Consider the following 19673-nt stretch of genomic DNA (forward strand, 5'->3'; position numbering starts at 1 on the left):
GGATAAACATTGGGTACTTAGGGACTCAGATTTATTACCCATTTATTCTGCTGTTTCTGATGTTCTGTTTGGTATGGGAACCACAATTCAAAATCTACTTCTGACTGGACAAACTATGTGAGGTGACCGTATTCAGATGGTGGAGAACAGGCTACAATGAACTTTGATCAACAAAGAGAGTCTGAAGGACAGTCCAGATTTCTGCCAAGAGGCACTCATGATGATGGAAGAGGGAGTCTTTAGTGATCAGAAGAAAAAGATACTGGAGTTTGGGAAAGCTGAAATGTTTGGAATTTGTAAAGCACAGTACTCAGAGAGGAGGAAGCTACAGAAGAGGAGCTGTAGAAATTTGCATTAGAATTCATTTGAGTCTTTGGATGAATATTTTGTTGCACAAGCATAGTATAACACCAATACAGTATACTAACGCATATATATGGAATTTAGAAAGATGGTAACAATAACCCTGTATACAAGACAGCAAAAGAGACACTGATGTATAGAACAGTCTTTTGGACTCTGTGGGAGAGACAGAGGGTGGAATGATTTGGGAGAATGGCATTGAAATATGTATAATATCATATATGGAATGAGTCGCCAGTCCAGGTTCGATGCACGATACTGGATGCTTGGGGCTGGTGCACTGGGACGACCCAGAGGGATGGTACGGGGAGGGAGGAGGGAGGAGGGTTCAGGATGGGGAACACATGTATACCTGTGGCGGATTCATTTCGATGTTTGGCAAAATCAATACAATATTGTAAAGTTTAAAAATAAAATTAAATTAAAAAAAAAAAAGTTCAATAAGGCAAGCTGAGAACAACCAGTGCCTCAGAACTATTCCCAGAGCTCTCATGGCACTGGGAGACATGTGAATTCTAACCAGCTAGAGGGAGAAGGCAATGGCAACCCACTCCAGTGTTCTTGCCTGGAGAATCCCAGGGATGGAGGAGCCTGGTGGGCTGCCGTCTATGGGGTCGCACAGAGTTGGACACCACTGAAGCGACTTAGCAGCAGCAGCAGCAGCAGCAGCAGAGGGAAGAATCTCGTTGAACATTAGGGGTACTCAGCAAAGAACCCAAAAGAGTCATTCCAATGAACAGGGTACTCCAAGTCTGTGCTAACAAGGTGTTTTAATATATCTGAAAATATTTAAACTGAAATTTTAAACATACTTCTCTGGGTATAAATAACAGAAAAAAATGGATGGAAATCAGAAAGGACATAGAATGAAAACTCTTCACTGAAAATTTATAAAAGTCTGTCCAATAACATCAAAACACATATTGTTTTCAAGTGCTATGGACTTGCATCAAAATAAAACTATAATGCTGAAACATAAAACATTTTAAATAAAATTTTTAAAAAACTAAATCCTGCAAATTATTTTCTATGGCCACAATATCAATACACTTAAAGTAGAAATCAACACCGATTATGTCTGGAAAATCTCCAGATATGTTAAATTAAAGAAACTACTTTAAAATACTTTTTTCTCAATGAACAATCTAAGAGGAATTAGAAAATATTTGAACTTATAAAAAAATAAAACACAATCTTTGAAAATTTGTGAAGTGCTAAAGCAGTGCCTACATGCATTCTAGATCATTATATACGTATATTAGAAAAGAAGAAAGACCTACAATGATGTAAGCTTCCAAACTGAAAAAAAAAACTAGCAAAAGAGGACAAAGCAATTTGAGTGCTTTTTCATACGTGTATTGCTTATCTGGAGATAGTTCCTTTGTGAAATATTTGTTCAAATGTTTTGCTCATATTTCTACTGGATTGACAGTCCTTTTCTTATTTATTCATAGGAACTATATATTCTGGGTATTAGCCCTTTGCTAGACATATACCTTTGTCTTTTTGTGCTCTGACACATCTTTCTGGGCTCTGAAAGTTGCCTTTTGATTAACTGAATGGTATCTTTCAATGAATAGAAGTTCTTGATTTTAACACAGCCCTGTTTACCATATTTTAGTTTAAATTTAGTCTATTCTTTAAAATCTTTGTCTACTACAAAAACAAAAAGGTGCTCTTCTATGATTTTCCTTAAAAGTTTTATTACTTAATCTTTCAAATTTAGACCTGTAGTACACCTTGAATTGATTTCTATGTATAATAAGAATACAATATCATTATAATATATATAATATAATAATTTAGCTATACAGCTAACTTTTAGCTATACAGGTATATCAACTGCTATTTTGGTTGTTTCCATTTTTAATAATTATAAATAATTCTGTAGTTAACATCCTTGCATATGTGTTGACATGTGAGATTACTATTTTTTGAGTACATACTTTAAAAGGCAGAAAAATGTCTCACACACAAAAAATTATGTAGACTAAGGCAAACAACATTAATGTACCAATTATTTAGATTTTAAAATACTAATATTATGTAATATTTAATCCATAGTTTTTGTTTTTGTGAAAAAATTAAATTATTTTGTTACTGAGGATGAGATGGTTAGATGGCATCACCAGCTCAATGGAGATGAGTTTGAGCAAACTCCGGGAGAAGGTGAAGGACAGGAAAGCCTGGCGTGCTGCAGTCCATGGGGTTGCAAAGAGTTGTACAACACTGAGCGATTTAACAACAACAACAATTCCATTGCCAACAAAGGTCCATCTAGTCAATGCTATGGTTTTTCCAGTAGTCATGTACGGATGTGAGAGTTGGACTATAAAGAAAGCTGAATGCCAAAGAATTAATGCTTTTGAACTGTGGTGTTGGAGAAGACTCTTGAGAGTGCCTTGGACTGCAAGGAGATGCAACCAGTCCATCCTAAAAGAAACCAGTCCTGAATATTCATTGGAAGGATTGATGCTAAAGCTGCAACTCCGATACTCTGGCCACCTGATGCAAAGAGCTGACTCATTTGAAAAGACCCCAATGCTGGGAAAGATTGAAGGCAGGATGAGAAGCGGACAACAGAGATGAGATGGTTGGATGTGATCACTGACTCAACAGACATGAGTTTGAGTAAACTCTGGGAGTTGGCAATGGACAGGGAGGCATGGTGTGCTGCAGTCCATGGGGTCACAAAGAGTCAGACAGAACTGAGCGACTGAACTGAACTGAACTGAACAATTCTGTTATTCCACTTTTATTCCCTCCCTAGAAATAATCAGTACCTTACATTTTTACATAGTATATATATATGTCTGTGTATACAATTATATACAACTATATTTTTGTGGATATATGTGTGTGTTTGTATGTGCACACACATATATATATATATATATATATATATTCACAAAAACAGTGCTGTTCTATGACTTAAATTTCTATATTTTTAGAGAAGGTAGTATATATACTATTATTGAATTTTCTTCATTTAACTCAACTTTTGCTTTTGAGGATCTATACGTTGCTTTATAGATCCAATTCATTCATGTTAAATGCAGCATAGCTCACATTACATTTAATATAAATATAGTATCACCAACTCAGTGGACATGCATTTGAGCAAACTCCAGGAGATAGTGAAAGACAAGAGAGCCTGGCATGCTGCAGTACATTGAGTCACAAAGAGCTGGACATGAATTAGCTCTGGAGCAATAACAACATATTAATACATCATGATGCACTTATATCAGCTAATTATGGACATTTAGATTGCTTATTGGAGAAGGCAATGGAAGCCCACTCCAGTACTCTTGCCTGGAAAATCTCATGGGTGGAGGAGCCTGGTAGGCTGCAGTCCATCGGGTCGCTAAGAGTCGGACACGACTGAGCGACTTCACTTTAACTTTTCACTTTCATGCATTGGAGAAGGAAATGGCAACCCATTCCAGTGTTCTTGCCTGGAGAATCCCAGGGAGGGGGGAGCCTGGTGGGCTGCCGTCTATGGGGTCGCACAGAGTCGGACACGACTGAAGTGACTTAGCAGGGCGTTGGTTTGAGCAAATGGACAAATCATAATGCCATTTTTCCCATTTTGTGTCACTACTGTTTCCTTATTGGAAGTTTTTATTCTACATCTGTTGATTTCCCTGCTAAGCTGTGAGATCCCATAAAAGGGTGGCATATTATTTCTCCATGTGTACCTGTGTCTAGCAGAGGGCTTAGCTGCAGCATTTTCTACAGACTACAAGTTAGTATAAAAACATCAAAACTACCCACTGGAAAAGGTCAGTTTTCATTCCAATCCCCAAAAAAGGCAATGCCAAAGAATGCTCAAACTACCGCACAATTGCACTCATCTCACACACTAGTAAAGTAATGCTCAAAATTCTCCAAGCCAGGCAATATGTGAACCGTGAACTTCCAGATGTTCAAGCTTGTTTTAGAAAAGGCAGAAGAACCAGAGATCAAATTGCCAACATCTGCTGGATCATCGAAAAAGCAAGAGAGTTTCAGAAAAACATCTATTTCTGCTTTACTGACTATGCCAAAGCCTTTGACTATGTGGATCACAATAAACTGGAAAATTCTGAAGGAGATGGGAATACCAGACCACCTGACCTGCCTCCTGAGAAATCTGTATGCAGGTCAGGAAGCAACAGTTAGAACTGGACATAGAACAACAGACTGGTTCCAAACAGGAAAAGGAGTGCTGTATATTGTCACCCTGCTTATTTAACTTATATGCAGAGTACATCACGAGAAATGCTGGGCTGGAGGAAGCACAAGCTGGAATCAAGATTGCCGGGAGAAATATCAATAACCCCAGATATGCACATAACACCACCCTTATGGCAGAAAGTGAAGAAGAAATAAAGAGCCTCTTGATGAAAGTGAAAGAGGAGAGTGAAAAGGTTGGCTTAAAATTCAACATTCAGAAAACTAAGATCATGGCATCTGATCTGGTCACTTCATGGCAAACAGATGGGGAAACAGTGGAAACAGTGGCTGACTTTATTTTTGGGGACTCCAAAATCACTGCAGATGGTGACTGCAACCATGAAATTAAAAGACGCTTACTCCTTGGAAGGAAAGTTATGACCAACCTAGACAGCATATTAAAAAGCATAGACATTACTTTGTCAACAAAGGTCCGTCTAGTCAAGGCTATAGTTTTTCTAGTAGTCATGTATGGATGTGAGAGTTGGACTATAAGAAAGCTGAGAGCCAAAGAATTGATTCTTTTGAAATGTGGTGTTGAAGAAGACTCTTGAGAGGCCCTTGGATTGCAAGGAGATCCAACCAGTCCATCCTAAAGGAAATCAGTCCTGGGTGTTCATTGGAAGGACTGATATTGAAGCTGAAACTCCAGTACTTTGGCCACCTAATGCAAAGAGCTGACTTATCTGAAAAGACCCTGATGCTAGAAAAGATTGAGGGCAGGAGAAGGGGACAACAGAGGATGAGATGGTTGGATGGCATCACTGAATCAATGGACATGGGTTTGGGTAGACTCCGGCAGTTGGTGATGGACAGGGAGGCCTGGCGTGCTGCAGTTCATGGGGTCACAAAGAGTTGGACATGACTGAGCGACTGAACTGAACCCACCCACTACAAGCTCCTTATTTATTTAGCCAAGGATACAGAAAACATACTGTGAATTTCTGTGCATCTTTTCTTGACTTCTAGGGTTCATATCAAAGACAAGGTGGATTTGCCGGATTCATTTTGATATTTGGCAAAACTAATACAGTTATGTAAAGTTTAAAAATAAAATAAAATTTAAAAACAAAAAAAAAAAAAGAAAAGCTTAGTACCTTGCAGTACTGGAGCCCCTTTAATATTTACTACTCAGAAAGAATGTACACAAACATTTATACTAATGTTTATATTTAGGAGAATATTACCACATTTATTTAGCAGGATGTTAACATGATCTTGTTAGTTCATACATTTAACTTAGTGTCAGTAAGGCAACATCCTCAACTAAGTGAAAAGGCTATAAGCCTACTGACATATCTGTAGGCTTTCCTTGCTCCTTTCTATCTAGCATCCCAAAGAATGTTTCACTTTATCAGTACACGGCAAGTGCCCCAAGAAAAAACCTCATTAGAGTTCAAAATTGTTACTCCTCAGTAAGCCACTGCATACTAAGCCCCTGGCTTAGCACCTAGTTCTGAATGATACTGTTTAAATACTGAACAGATAAATAAATGAAAATATGAATATTTATTAGATAAATCAATTGAAGGAACCATCCAATTTATAGTTCATAAACTACTAAGTTCATAGTCTTTTGTAAGGATATCATTATGATATAATAATTAGATGTATTTTATAAATCTAAATGATTATATGAATTATAATCCCAGCAAAATTTCCCAATCATTAGATTGCCATACTACAGCCACAATAAAAACTCTGACCATAATCATTGGTAAAACCACAGTAATATAGGTCAGCAGTAGTGTCATTTTAATTATATTTTAAAAACTAATTTAGAGTTGTCATAATTTTTTAACTGGGGCTTCACTGGTGGCTCAGCTGGTAGATAATCCACCTGCAATATGGGAGACCTGGGTTCGATCCCTGGGTTGAGAAGATCGCCTGGAGAAGAGAACAGCTGCCCATTCTAGTAGTCTGGCCTGGAGAATTCCATAGACTGTGTAGTCCATGGGGCGGCAAAGAGTTGGAACGTTAACTCAACCTTTACGACTGGATTGGATTTAGAGTTGTCAGAGAATTTCTTATTAAGGTCTTGAAAAGTAAACTCAGTTTTTAAGACTGGAGTTACAAGTACTACTCAAATCTGTGGACATTGTCTTTGACTGTTTTCTAGCCTTACAGTTTAAAGACAGCTGTTACTGTATGTGCTCAATGTCTGATTCTTTGCAATCCCATGTATGGTACCCCATGAGGCTCCTCAGTCCATGAAGTGAATGTTCCAGGCAGGAATACTAGAGCAGGTTGCCATTTCCTGCTCCAGGCCATCTTCTCAACCCAGGGACTGAACCTAGTCTCTTGGGTCTCCTGCAGTGGCAGGCAGATTCTTTAACACTAGTGCCACCTGGGAAGCCCCTATTACTGCATAAATAGGGGTAAAACTTACCCCTTAAATAGTCAGGACTGAGTATTATTAAACTAGATCCTGCTGTATAACACAAAAATAAGAGTGCCTGGTCTATAGAAAAACCAGCTGAAACTTCTGGTTCCTGACAAGTTACCCCTATTCTTCCCATTAATTAAATATAAAAGCTCTGAACACAATTACAGGTGGTCCTTTATTTACAATAGTTTGACAATGACTTTTCAACTTAACAATAGTACGAAAGCAATATGCATTCAGTAGAAATTGTACTTAGAATTTTGAACTTTGATTTTTCCTGGGCTAGTGGCATCCTGAAAGATACTCCTGCATGATGCTGGGCAGCTGCAGAGAGTTGAAGCTCCAGCTAGTCATACAATCACAAGAGTAAACAGCGATTCACAACTTACAACCATTCTATACCCATAGAGCCATTTTATTTTTCACTTTCAGTACACTAGTTAATAAATTATATGAGATATTTAACACTTTATTATAAAATGGGTTTTGCATGAGATGATTTTCCCAACTGCAGGCATATTTAAGTGTTCAGATACATTTAAGTTAAGGAAGGCTAAGATATGGTATCAGGTAGGGGGTTGTTACATAGCTTCCCTGGTGGCTCAGATGGTAAAGAATCTGCATGCAATGCAGGAGACCCAGGTTCAGTCGATGGTTTGGGAAGATCCCCTGGAGAAGGGAATGGCAACCCACTCCAGTATTCTTGCCTGGAGAATTCCATGGGCAGAGGAGCCTGGAGAGCTACAGTCCATGGGGTCGCAAAGAGGCAGACATGACTGAGTGACTAAGCTCAGCACAGGGTCGTTATGGGATTCCCAGGGAGCACTAGAAGTATAGAACCCGCCTGCCAATGCAGGAGACGTAAGGGATGTGGGTTGGATCCCTAGGTCAGAAAGATCCCCTAGAGGAGGGCATAGAAACCCACTCCAATATTCTTTCATGGAGAATTCCTTGAACAGAGGAGACTGGCATGCTACAGTCCATGGAGTCACAAAGAGTTGGACACAAAAGTGATTTAGCAAGCATTTAGGGTAGGTATATTAAATGTTTTTTTAACTTATGATATATTAAACTTAGGATGGGCTTATCAAGACAGAACCTCATCAACAGCTGAGGAAAATCTGTACATAAAACAAATACAGGAAGACTCCGAAAGGCAAAGAGAAGGATAGGATAAGGATCTTAGAGTGAGGAACACTAGAAGAACAAATCACAGTGATAAGTTCCATAGCTTTCTTCTTTCCTCCTAACATTCTCAATTTAGTACTGGAGAAATGCCAAAATACACAAACAAAATGTCTCAAGGAAAGTCTGCTCTCTCAAGCCAAAGAACCAGGAAAGGGACAGACTAGCAGGACAGAAATCTTATTGATAATATTGATAATAACCACTGGAGAAAGAAGAAGAAGAAGAAACAGCCTAGCTCTTTCTATCAATGAAACCAAATAAGAAGCCTGGACTTCCATGCCCATCAAGTGGTAATGAGGCATCCTTTCACACCACCTTCCACGTGATGTCAGCAGGGGTCAAGTTAGGAGCTAAGACTCCCACCCTTCCTGGCAGTAACAAAGTGACCTTCTCCCGCAAGCATGATGTCATCAGAGGTTTGTAAAGTAAAAGAGTTAAATAAGATCCAGAGTCTCAAAACATAATACTACAATATCCAAGAGACTACTGAAAATCACTTACCATACCAAGAACAAAGAAGATCTCAACTTGATTGTGAAATAACTAAGAAATGATAGCAAGATAACACACAAGTCAGTGCAAACTAGTACAGCCACTATGGAGAACAGTGTGGAGACTGCTTAAAAAACTGGAAATAGAACTGCCTTATGACCCAGCAATCCCACTGCTGGGCATACACACTGAGGAAACCAGAAGGGAAAGAGACACGTGTACCCCAATGTGCATCACAGCACTGTTTATAATAGCCAGGACATGGAAGCAACCTAGATGTCCATCAGCAGATGAATGGATAAGAAAGCTGTGGTACATATACACAATGGAGTATTACTCAGCCATTAAAAAGAATACATTTGAATCAGTTCTAATGAGGTGGATGAAACTGGAGCTGATTATACAGAGTGAAGTAAGCCAGAAAGAAAAATACCAATACAGTATACTAATGCATATATATGGAATATAGAAAGATGGTAACGATAACCCTGTATGCAAGACAGCAAAAGAGAAACTGATGTATAGAAGAGTCTTTTGGACTCTGTGGGAGAGGGAGAGGGTGGGATGATTTGGGAGAATGGCATTGAAACATGTATAATATCATATAAGAAACGAATCACCAGTCTAGGTTTGATGCAGGATACAGGATGCTTGGAGCTGGTGCACTGGGATGACCCAGAGGAATGGTATGGGGAGGCAGGTGGGAGGGGGGTTCAGGAGTGGGAACACGTGTACACCCATGGTGCATTCATGTTGATGTATGGCAAAACCAATACAATACTGTAAAGTAATTAGCCTCCAATTAAAATAAATTTAAATTAAAGAAAAACATACAAGTCAGAATTACTTGATAAGGATTTTAAAATAGCCATGATGAAAATGCTCCAATGAATGGTTATGTTGAATCTTGAATCTTGAAAAAAAAATAGAAAATCTCAGCAAATAGAGATATAAAGAAGAATCAAACCAAAATTTTAGAGCTGAAATCACAATAACTAAAATTAGAAAAAAAACAACCCTTACTTCATGGGCTAAATAAGAGATGCCAGACAAAAGAAGGAAGAATTTTGAAGACAGAACAATAAAAATTACCCAGTTTGGACAATAGAAATAAAATAGTCTAAAAAGTAAAATGAACAAAGCTTCAGAGACCAGTAGGACAATACTAAAAGATCTAACATATACATTAACTGAGTCCCAGACTAAGAAGAATATGGGGCTGAAAAAAAATATTTGAAAAAATAATGGCCAAAACTTCCCAAATTTGATAAAAGCCACATATTTAGAGCTTCAAGGAATGTAGAATACTCCCAAAAGAATAAACAAAAAGAAATCTGTGCCAAAACATATCATAATCAAAATTTGAAAAGTTAAGAAAAAGGAAAAATTATTAAAAATACCTAGAGAGAATGATGTATTACTTTCAAGGGAGTAATGATTCAATTAACAAAGTATTTTTTGTCAGAAACCATGGAGGCCAGAAAGAAGTGGTATAGTCTTCCAGTGCCAAAAAACAAAAACAAAAACAAAAAAAATTGCCAACCTAGAATACTCTATCCAGTGGAAATATCCTTTATAAATGAAGGTGAAGATATTTTAGGTAAAGGAAAACTTAGAGAATGTTTGGCCTACCTTAAAAGACAGTCTAAAGAAAAGCTCTTCAAACAGAAAGAAAATGATAAAAGAAGAAAACTTAGGAAAAGAAAAAATACATAATAGTCTATCCTACTGGGTACACATTGCTATATTTAAAACAGATAACCAACAAGGACCTACTGTATAGCACAGGGAACTCTGCTCAATGTGGCAGCCTGGATGGGAGGGGAGTTTGAAGGAGATTGGATACATGTGTATATATATGGCTGAATCCCTTTGCTATTCATCTGAAACTATAATAACATTGTTAACTGGCTATCCCCCAATACAAAATGAAAAGTTTTAACTTAAAAAATAGGCTATCCTTCTCTTAAAGTTTTAAAATAATATTTGACAGCTGAAGCAAAAAATGTAATATCCACTAATGAGTTTCTCTAAGTATTTAGAGAAAAGAGTTAAGAAAACATATTATAAAAAGAGGAGGGTAAACAGACACAAAGAGAAGTAAGGTTGTTAAGTTTCTGAAGTGGTACAATGTTGATACCAATAAACAGTATAATAAGTTATGTGTGTAAACTACTTAGAGCAAACACTAAGAAAAGCATATTCAAAGACATATACTCCTAAAACTTAGAGATAAATAAAAACCTAATTCTAAAAATAAGTTCAAGTGACATATAGGAAAGGGGGAAAAGGGAAACAGAGGAAACAGAAAATAATAACATAGTAGATTTTGTTATAATGTCAACATGTAAAAATATAACATTTCTACATACTGGCAATGTACAATCAGAAACCAAAACTAAAGTCACAATACCATTCATAATAGCTTCAAAAGTTACTTTGCACAAATCTAACAACAGTAGCTTCCCAGGTGGTACACTGGTAAAGAACCTGTCTGCCAATGCAGGCTGGTAAGAGACGTGGGTTTGATCCCTGGGTCGGGAAGATCCCCTGGAGAAGTGCATGGCAACTCACTCCAGTACTCTTGCCTGGAGAATCCTGTGAACAAAGGAGCCTGGTGGGCTATATATAGTTCATAGGGTCACAAAGAGTTGGATGCAACTAAGCAGGCATGCATTCATGCAACAATGATATTAGACATACAGAATCTGCATGCTAAAACTATAAAACACTGATAAAAGAAAGTCTCAACAAATTAAGTATTCATGGAATAGACAACTCAATGTAGTTAATATGTCAATTCTCTAAGCACAATTTCAGTCAAGATTCCCACAAGATTTTGGTAGTTCAAGCTATTTTTTAAACCTATTTTTATAGGTAAAACTTTTATGGAAAAGCAAAGCGATTAGAAAAGCCAAAACAATTTTAAAAACAATAAAGCTGTTTGACTCACACTGAGTTCAAGGCAAGAGTTACAGAAATCAAAATAGTGTGGGGTTCACAGAAGTTTAGAAATTCATATTATAGAATAAAATAGAGTCTTGTAATAGACCCACAGAAATATAGTCAGCTGATATTTAACAGTTACAAAGGCAATTTACTGGAGAAGGAATAGTCTTTTCAAAAATGATGCTGATACGACTAGACATTTATCTTTGTAAATAATGAACTTCAACCTATAACTCATACCCTATATAGAACTTAGCTAAAAATGGATCACAGAGCTAAATAGAAAGCTTTTTAAGAGAAAACACTGGATAAATACTTGTGACTTCAGGTCAGAAAAATAGATATTAGATATGACATCAAAGCCATAGTCCATAAAAGAAAATCAATTAGAAAGTTGAACTTTACCAAAGTAAACCTTTTGTCATGGAAGACACTATTCTAGGAATAAAAAGTCAATATACAGACTGGGACAAAATATCTGCAAATCATATATTTAATTAAGCTCTTGCATATAGAATATGTAAATAATAAGTACTTTTTAATAAACAATCAATTTTTTAAATGAGCTAAAGAGTTGAAGAGACATTCGTAAAAGAAAATATAAAGACAGCAAATAAGCATGTGAAAGATCATTAGCATTAGTCATTAGGGAAATACAAATTGATATCACAATGGAATATCAATACACTCCTATGGGAATGGTCTTTAAAAAAGTGCTGACAAGAATGTGGAGCAACAGGCTCATATGAATTCCTGAGAGGAGTAAGAATGGCATAGCCACTCTGGAAAACAGTTTGGCAGTTTCATACATAGTTATAAATACATCAAAGATACACATAGTAGGGTTACTCCCTACTAGGGGTATTTACTTTAAAGAATCATAAAGCTATGTTCACATAAAAACCTATTTGTAGCAGAAAACTATACATAGTCCTAAAAATCTAGAAAAGACCCAAGCGGTCGTCAAGAGACAAACTGTGGTATATCTATACAATGGAATTTTGTTGTTGTTTTGTTACCAAGTCAAGTCCAACTCTTTGACCCCATGGACTATAGTCCACCAGACTCCTCTGCCCATGGGATTTCCCAGGCAAGAATACTAGAGTGGGTTGCCATGTCCTCCTCCAAGGAATCTTCCTGACCCTGGGATTGAACCTGTGTCTACTGCTTTGCAGAAGGATTCTTTAACACTGAACCACCAGGGAAGCCATACAATGTAATACCATTTAGCAAAAAAAAAAAGGAACAAACTGGATGAACCAACATGAATGAATCTCAAAGGCATTATGCCAAATGAAAGAAGCCAGTTTCAAAAAGTTATAGCTTTTTAATGGCTGAGTAATACTCCATTGTGTATATGTACCATAGCTATTATACAGAGTGAAGTAAGCCAGAAAGAAAAACACCAATACAGTATACTAATGCATATATATGGAATTTAGAAAGATGGTAACAATAACCCTGTGTACGAGACAGCAAAAGAGACACTGATGTATAGAACAGTCTTATGGACTCTGTGGGAGAGGGAGAGGGTGGGAAGATTTGGGAGAATGGCATTGAAACATGTAAAATATCATATATGAAACGAGTCGCCAGTCCAGGTTCGATGCACGATACTGGATGCTTGGGGCTGGTGCACTGGGACGACCCAGAGGGATGGTATGGGGAGGGAGGAGGGAGGAGGGTTCAGGATGGGGAACACATGTATACCTGTGGCGGATTCATTTTGATATTTGGCAAAACTAATACAATTATGTAAAGTTTAAAAATAAAATAAAATTAAAAAAAAATAAAACAACAACAACAAAAAAAGTTATAGCTTATATGATTCCACATATATGTCATTCTGAAAAAAAGGCAAAGCTATAGAGAGGGAGAACAAATCAGTGGTTGTCAGGTGTTAGGTATGGTGGGAGGATTTGACTACAAGTGGGTAGGACTAGGAAATTTTTTGAGATGACAGAACTAGGCTGTATCCTGATTGTGGTCACAGGTACTCAAATCTATTTGTACATGTGTGTTACAACTCAAAATACTATGCTGAACATGTAGTATATATAAATTAAAAACAACAAAAAAAATTCAGTCTTTATGTGCAAACTAACTTTAAGAATAAGAAGACATGTTTCCATGTTTCCTTTCTTATTGTTTCATTATGATACTCCTGGGGCTTCCCTCCTAGCTCAGTTAGTAAAACATCTGCCTGCAATGCAGGAGACCCCAGTTCGATTCCTAAGTTGGGAAGATCCCCTAGAGAAGGGATAGGCTACCCATTCCAGTATTCTTGGGTTTCCCTGGTGGCTCAGACAGTAAAGAACCGCCTGCAATGTGGGAGACCTGGGTTCGATCCCTAGGTTGGGAAGATCTCCTGGAGGATGAGGAGGATTGGCAACCCACTCCAGTATTTTTGTCTGGAGAATCCCATGGACAGAGGAGCCTGGTAGGCTCCAGTCCATGGGGTCAAAAAGAGTCAGACATGGCTGAGTAACTAAGCACAGCACAGCACATGATACTCCAAGTTTAATTTTTAACATAATATTTCATAATGGGGAGGGAGGAGGGAGGAGGGTTCAGGATGGGGAACACATGTATACCTGTGGCGGATTCATTTTAATATTTGGCAAAACTAATACAATTATGTAAAGTTTAAAAATAAAATGAAATTAAAAAAAAAAAAGAACATTTAATACTGAACATGTTTCCAAGAAAGCTCCCTGAGAGTAGGAAGTTTGATGTTCTCATTTCATTCACGAAGCAGACTGCCTGCCACACACACAGCACACACAGCAGTAACTCAAACACATTTCTTAACTGAATAAATGTTTCACAAAATAACCCACCCACCCCCAAAACATCATTACATGACCAAAAGTTTATACTGATTATTTAGCACTCTTAAAGGTTATCACTTCAAACTTCACTACTTTTTAATAAATTAAAACTGATCTGAAAAATAGCTATCTTACAATGAATATCACATTAATAAATTTAAATGAATTTCAGGAGGAAAAATCCACAGTTAATGACTCAGCATTCAACTAATAAATGATACAAAATTTAATTTATAGAGCTACTTGTAACACACACATATTTCAGGGTGAACAGACTAGGATTCTAAAAGTTTCAAAATTTTCTTTAAAAGGCTTTATTATTTTTTCTTTAGTTCTATTTCATTGATGAATAAAATAAACCTAAAATAAACACCACTGACAACTAAGCTCTGCTTGCATTTTCTGGATTAGATCTTGTGATTAGTTAGATTAGGTTTCACACCTAATTCATTTTATCCAAAAAGATTACTAAAGATTGTCAGAGAAAGTACAAACACATGCTACACCACAGATAAACCAAACCCTATGAAAATATTAAGGTAAGTGAAAGAAGTTAGTCACAAAGAACCACATATTATATGATTCCATTTATATGAGATGTCCAGAACAGGTAAATCTATAGACACAGACACTGGTGATAGAAGCAAGATCCGATGCTGTAAAGAGCAATATTGCATAGGAACCTGGAATGTCAGGTCCATGAATCAAGGAAAATTGGAAGTGGTCAAACAGGAGATGGCAAGAGTGAATGTTGACATTCTAGGAATCAGCGAACTAAAATGGACTGGAATGGGTGAATTTAACTCAGATGACCATCATATCTACTACTGCGGACAGGAATTCCTTAGAAGAAATGGAGTAGCCATCATAGTCAACAAAAGAGTCCAAAATGCAGTACTTGGATGCAATCTCAAAAATGACAGAATGATCTCTGTTCATTTCCAAGGCAAACCATTCAATATCACAGTAATCCAAGTCTATGCCCCAACCAGTAACGCTGAAGAAGCTGAAGTGGAATGGTTCTATGAACACCTACAAGACCTTTTAGAACTAACACCCAAAAAAGATGTCCTTTTCATTATAGGGGACTGGAATGCAAAAGTAGGAAGTCAAGAAACATCTGGAGTAACAGGCAAATTTGGCCTTGGAATACGGAATGAAGCAGGGCAAAGGCTAATCGAATTTTGCCAAGAAAATGCACTGGTCATAACAAACACCCTCTTCCAACAACACAAGAGAAGACTCTATACATGGACATCACCAGATGGTCAACACCGAAATCACATCGATTATATTCTTTGCAGCCAAAGATGGAGAAGCTCTATACAGTCAGCAAAAACAAGACTGGGAGCTGACTGTGGCTCAGATCATGGACTCCTTATTGCCAAATTCAGACTTAAATTGAAGAAAGTAGGGAAAACCACTAGACCGTTCAGGTATGACCTAAATCAAATTCCTTATGATTATACAGTGGAAGTGAAAATAGATTTAAGGGCCTAGATCTGATAGATAGAGTGCCTGATGAACTATGGAATGAGGTTCGTGACACTGTACAGGAGACAGGGATCAAGACCATCCCCATGGAAAAGAAATGCAAAAAAGCAAAATGGCTGTCTGGGGAGGCCTTACAAATAGCTGTGAAAAGAAGAGAAGCGAAAAGCAAAGGAGAAAAGGAAAGATATAAGCATCTGAATGCAGAGTTCCAAAGAATAGCAAGGAGAGATGAGAAAGCCTTCTTCAGTGATCAATGCAAAGAAATAGAGGAAAACAACAGAATGGGAAAGACTAGAGATCTCTTCAAGAAAATTAGAGATACCAAGGGAACATTTCATGCAAAGATGGACTCGATAAAGGACAGAAATGGTATGGACCTAACAGAAGCAGAAGATATTAAGAAGAGGTGGCAAGAATACACAGAAGAACTGTACAAAAAAGATCTTCACGACCCAGATAATCACGATGGTGTGATCACTGACCTAGAGCCAGACATCCTGGAATGTGAAGTCAAGTGGACCTTAGAAAGCATCACTACGAACAAAGCTAGTGGAGATGATGGAATTCCAGTGGAGCTATTCCAAATCCTGAAAGATGATGCTGTGAAAGTGCTGCACTCAATATGCAGGCAAATTTGGAAAACTCAGCAGTGGCCACAGGACTAGAAAAAGTCAGTTTTCATTCAAATCCCAAAGAAAGACAATGCCAAAGAATGCTCAAATTACCACACAATTACACTCATCTCACATGCTAATAAGGTAATGCTCAAAATTCTCCAAGCCAGGCTTCCGCAATATGTGAACCGTGAACTTCCTGACGTTCAAGCTGGTTTTAGAAAAGGCAGAGGAACCAGAGACCAAATTGCCAACATCCGCTGGATCATGGAAAAAGCAAGAGAGTTCCAGAAAAACATCTATTTCTGCTTTATTGACTATGCCAAAGCCTTTGACTGTGTGGATCACAATAAACTGTGGGAAATTCTTCAAGAGATGGGAATACCAGACCACCTGATCTGCCTCTTGAGAAATCTGTATGGAGGTCAGGAAGCAACAGTTAGAACTGGACATGGAACAACAGACTGGTTCCAAGTAGGAAAAGGAGTACGTCAAGGCTGTGTATTGTTACCCTGCTTATTTAACTTATATGCAGAGTACATCCTGAGAAATGCTGGACTGGAAGAAACACAGGCTGGAATCAAGATGGCCAGGAGAAATATCAATAACCTCAGATATGCAGATGACACCACCCTTATGACAGAAAGTGAAGAAGAACTAAAGCGCCTCTTGATGAAAGTGAAAGAGGAGAGGGAAAAAGTTGGCTTAAAGCTCAACATTCAGAAAATGAAGATCATGGCATCTGGTCCCATCACTTCATGGGAAATAGATGGGGAAACAGTGGAAACAGTGTCAGACTTTATTTTTCTGGGCTCCAAAATCACTACAGATGGTGACTGCAGCCATGAAATTAAAAGACGCTTACTCCTTGGAAGGAAAGTTATGACCAACCTAGATAGCATATTCAAAAGCAGAGACATTACTTTGCCAATAAAGGTTCGTCTAGTCAAGGCTATGGTTTTTCCTGTGGTCATGTATGGATGTGAGAGTTGGACTGTAAAGAAGGCTGAACGCCGAAGAACTGATGCTTTTGAACTGTGGTGTTGGAAAAGACTCTTGAGAGTCCCTTGGACTGCAAGGAGATCCAACCAGTCCATTCTGAAGGAGATCAGCCCAGGGATTTCTTTGGAAGGAACAATGCTAAAGCTGAAACTCCAGTACTTTGGCCACCTCATTCGAAGAGTTGACTCATTGGAAAGGACTCTGATGCTGGGAGGGATTGGGGGCAGGAGGAGAAGGGGAGGACAGAGGATGAGATGGCTGGATGGCATCACTGACTCGATGGATGTGAGTCTCAGTGAACTCCGGGAGTTGGTGATGGACAGGGAGGTCTGGCGTGCTGGGATTCATGGGGTCGCAAAGAGTCGGACATGACTGAGCGACTGATCTGGTCTGATCTGATCTGAAGGGGTGGGAAGCAATGGAGGTAACAGGTAAACTGTATGTGGTTTTTGAAGGAGTGAGTAATGACAATGTTCTAAAATTTATTGTGATGATGAGCATACAACTATTTGAATATTCTAAAAACCACTGGGTGAACTACATGGCTTGTGAATTGTATCTCAACAAAGCTATCAAAAACTCTCAGGGAACATATCTGGAACAAATCTATAAAAATTTGCAAGATAAGAAACTTTATTATCAGCATCAATCATTTAATATTAATAGAGTGTAGTACGTTTTAAGAGATAATTAGAGGTATATATTTAAATCTGATATGATCATTTCTTCAAAAGTTTATCATTACATGGAAAAGGTGGTAAGTTATATAATATGTAAACTAAGATTCTAATACAGCTATGACAATTCAATGATATTTAATTACTTTATGCCACATGATACTAAATTCTAGTAATCTAAAAGATATCCTGTCTTTCAAAAAAAATCACATAATCTGAGTATCAAAAATTAACTCTAAATAAAGAAATAGTTAAGTAGCAAAAAAGGCTAATTATGTTGGTCTAACTCCTTTTCGTTTCCAAAAAAAAGTGTTCTTTCCTTAGCAAGCTGAATATAATAGACTGTGAATTAGAAGATCAAGGAAGCAAACTGTATGTTTTCTAAAATATGAGTATCCTTCATCAAGTTTTATACTTAGGGCAGCTAAAAGACCTATGTGGAGGGATCAGCATTAAGCCCAAAGGACACACAGCGCACGGCAAGAAAGAAAGCAATTCCCTCGTGTCGTCTGCAGGTCACTACCAAGGACCATGTTAGCAGATCCATACCAGACCCTTAACAGGCAGTTCTGCTGCTACCAGTAATTAGCTTGGACAGCTCTGGCTCCAAGAATAGCAGCAAGGCTACACCATAATGAGCTCAGCTGGGATTAGCAGGACAGGGCAGGGAACCAAGAGAGCTCAGGCATTCTGCATCGCGTATGTATCTAGGAGATCAAACAAGGATGGCTGGCTAGGTTATCCCCTCTCCACCTCATTCCAGAAATGAAGCACGGCAGTGTCTAAAATACAGGCTAATGAAGAGCGACACCTCCAACAGATGAGAGCCACATTAATTAACACAATCCCTAGATCATATAATACAGTTTCGGCAAGAGCTAGCAAATGTGCAACTTGTTATTGCATTATACATACATATATATTAAAAAGTCAATCTTTTTTCTTTACTTTCACTGGCAAACCAGATTATTTCATTTTCCAAATTTTATAAGGAATTTATCTCATGGCCTTTAAGACAGAAAACATTTCTCTCAGATGTTTACCTAAGTACACATTATTAAAAAAAGAAACTCACTTTTGAATCATTAGCTCCTGGTTCTCCCTTTTGAAATAGGCCAGTTCATTCCATACAGCATCAGAATCTTCTTGTTGAAGTTGTTGAGGATCTGCTCTCTTTACTTTCCTGATTTCCATCCTATTTTTAAAATGAAATTGATTTCTTACTTAACATGTTCAAATTGCAATAAAATTCATTTACACATTCCCTAAAATTGAAAAATATCTACTAACCAAGTATCTTTTTTTTGGCAAATGATATGAGACTTTTTATTGAAATTAACTTTCTAATGATATTCATGCCATAACTTCAGGGTAATCATTTGGAATTGAGACTTCTCTTGAAGTACAGCTAGCGTCACATAGCTACCCAGTTTCTACTGAGGTACAGTGGAATGAATTT

The 19673-nt window shown here is 37.7% G+C and overlaps 1 protein-coding gene across 5 annotated transcripts in view; it reads right to left on the minus strand.

The window, feature by feature from the left end:
• CNTLN (centlein) overlaps positions 1–19673 on the minus strand; it is a 341020-nt gene that overhangs the window by 121777 nt on the left and 199570 nt on the right. For all 5 annotated transcript variants that reach the window (XM_025281478.2, XM_025281479.2, XM_044939816.1 and 2 more), the window contains one exon: positions 19290–19409. In XM_025281478.2, the coding sequence (XP_025137263.1) occupies positions 19290–19409 (120 nt within the window). The remainder of the gene's footprint in view (positions 1–19289; positions 19410–19673) is intronic.

Source organism: Bubalus bubalis, chromosome 3, assembly GCF_019923935.1.
Source record: "Bubalus bubalis isolate 160015118507 breed Murrah chromosome 3, NDDB_SH_1, whole genome shotgun sequence".
Classification (NCBI taxonomy): Eukaryota; Metazoa; Chordata; class Mammalia; order Artiodactyla; family Bovidae; genus Bubalus; species Bubalus bubalis.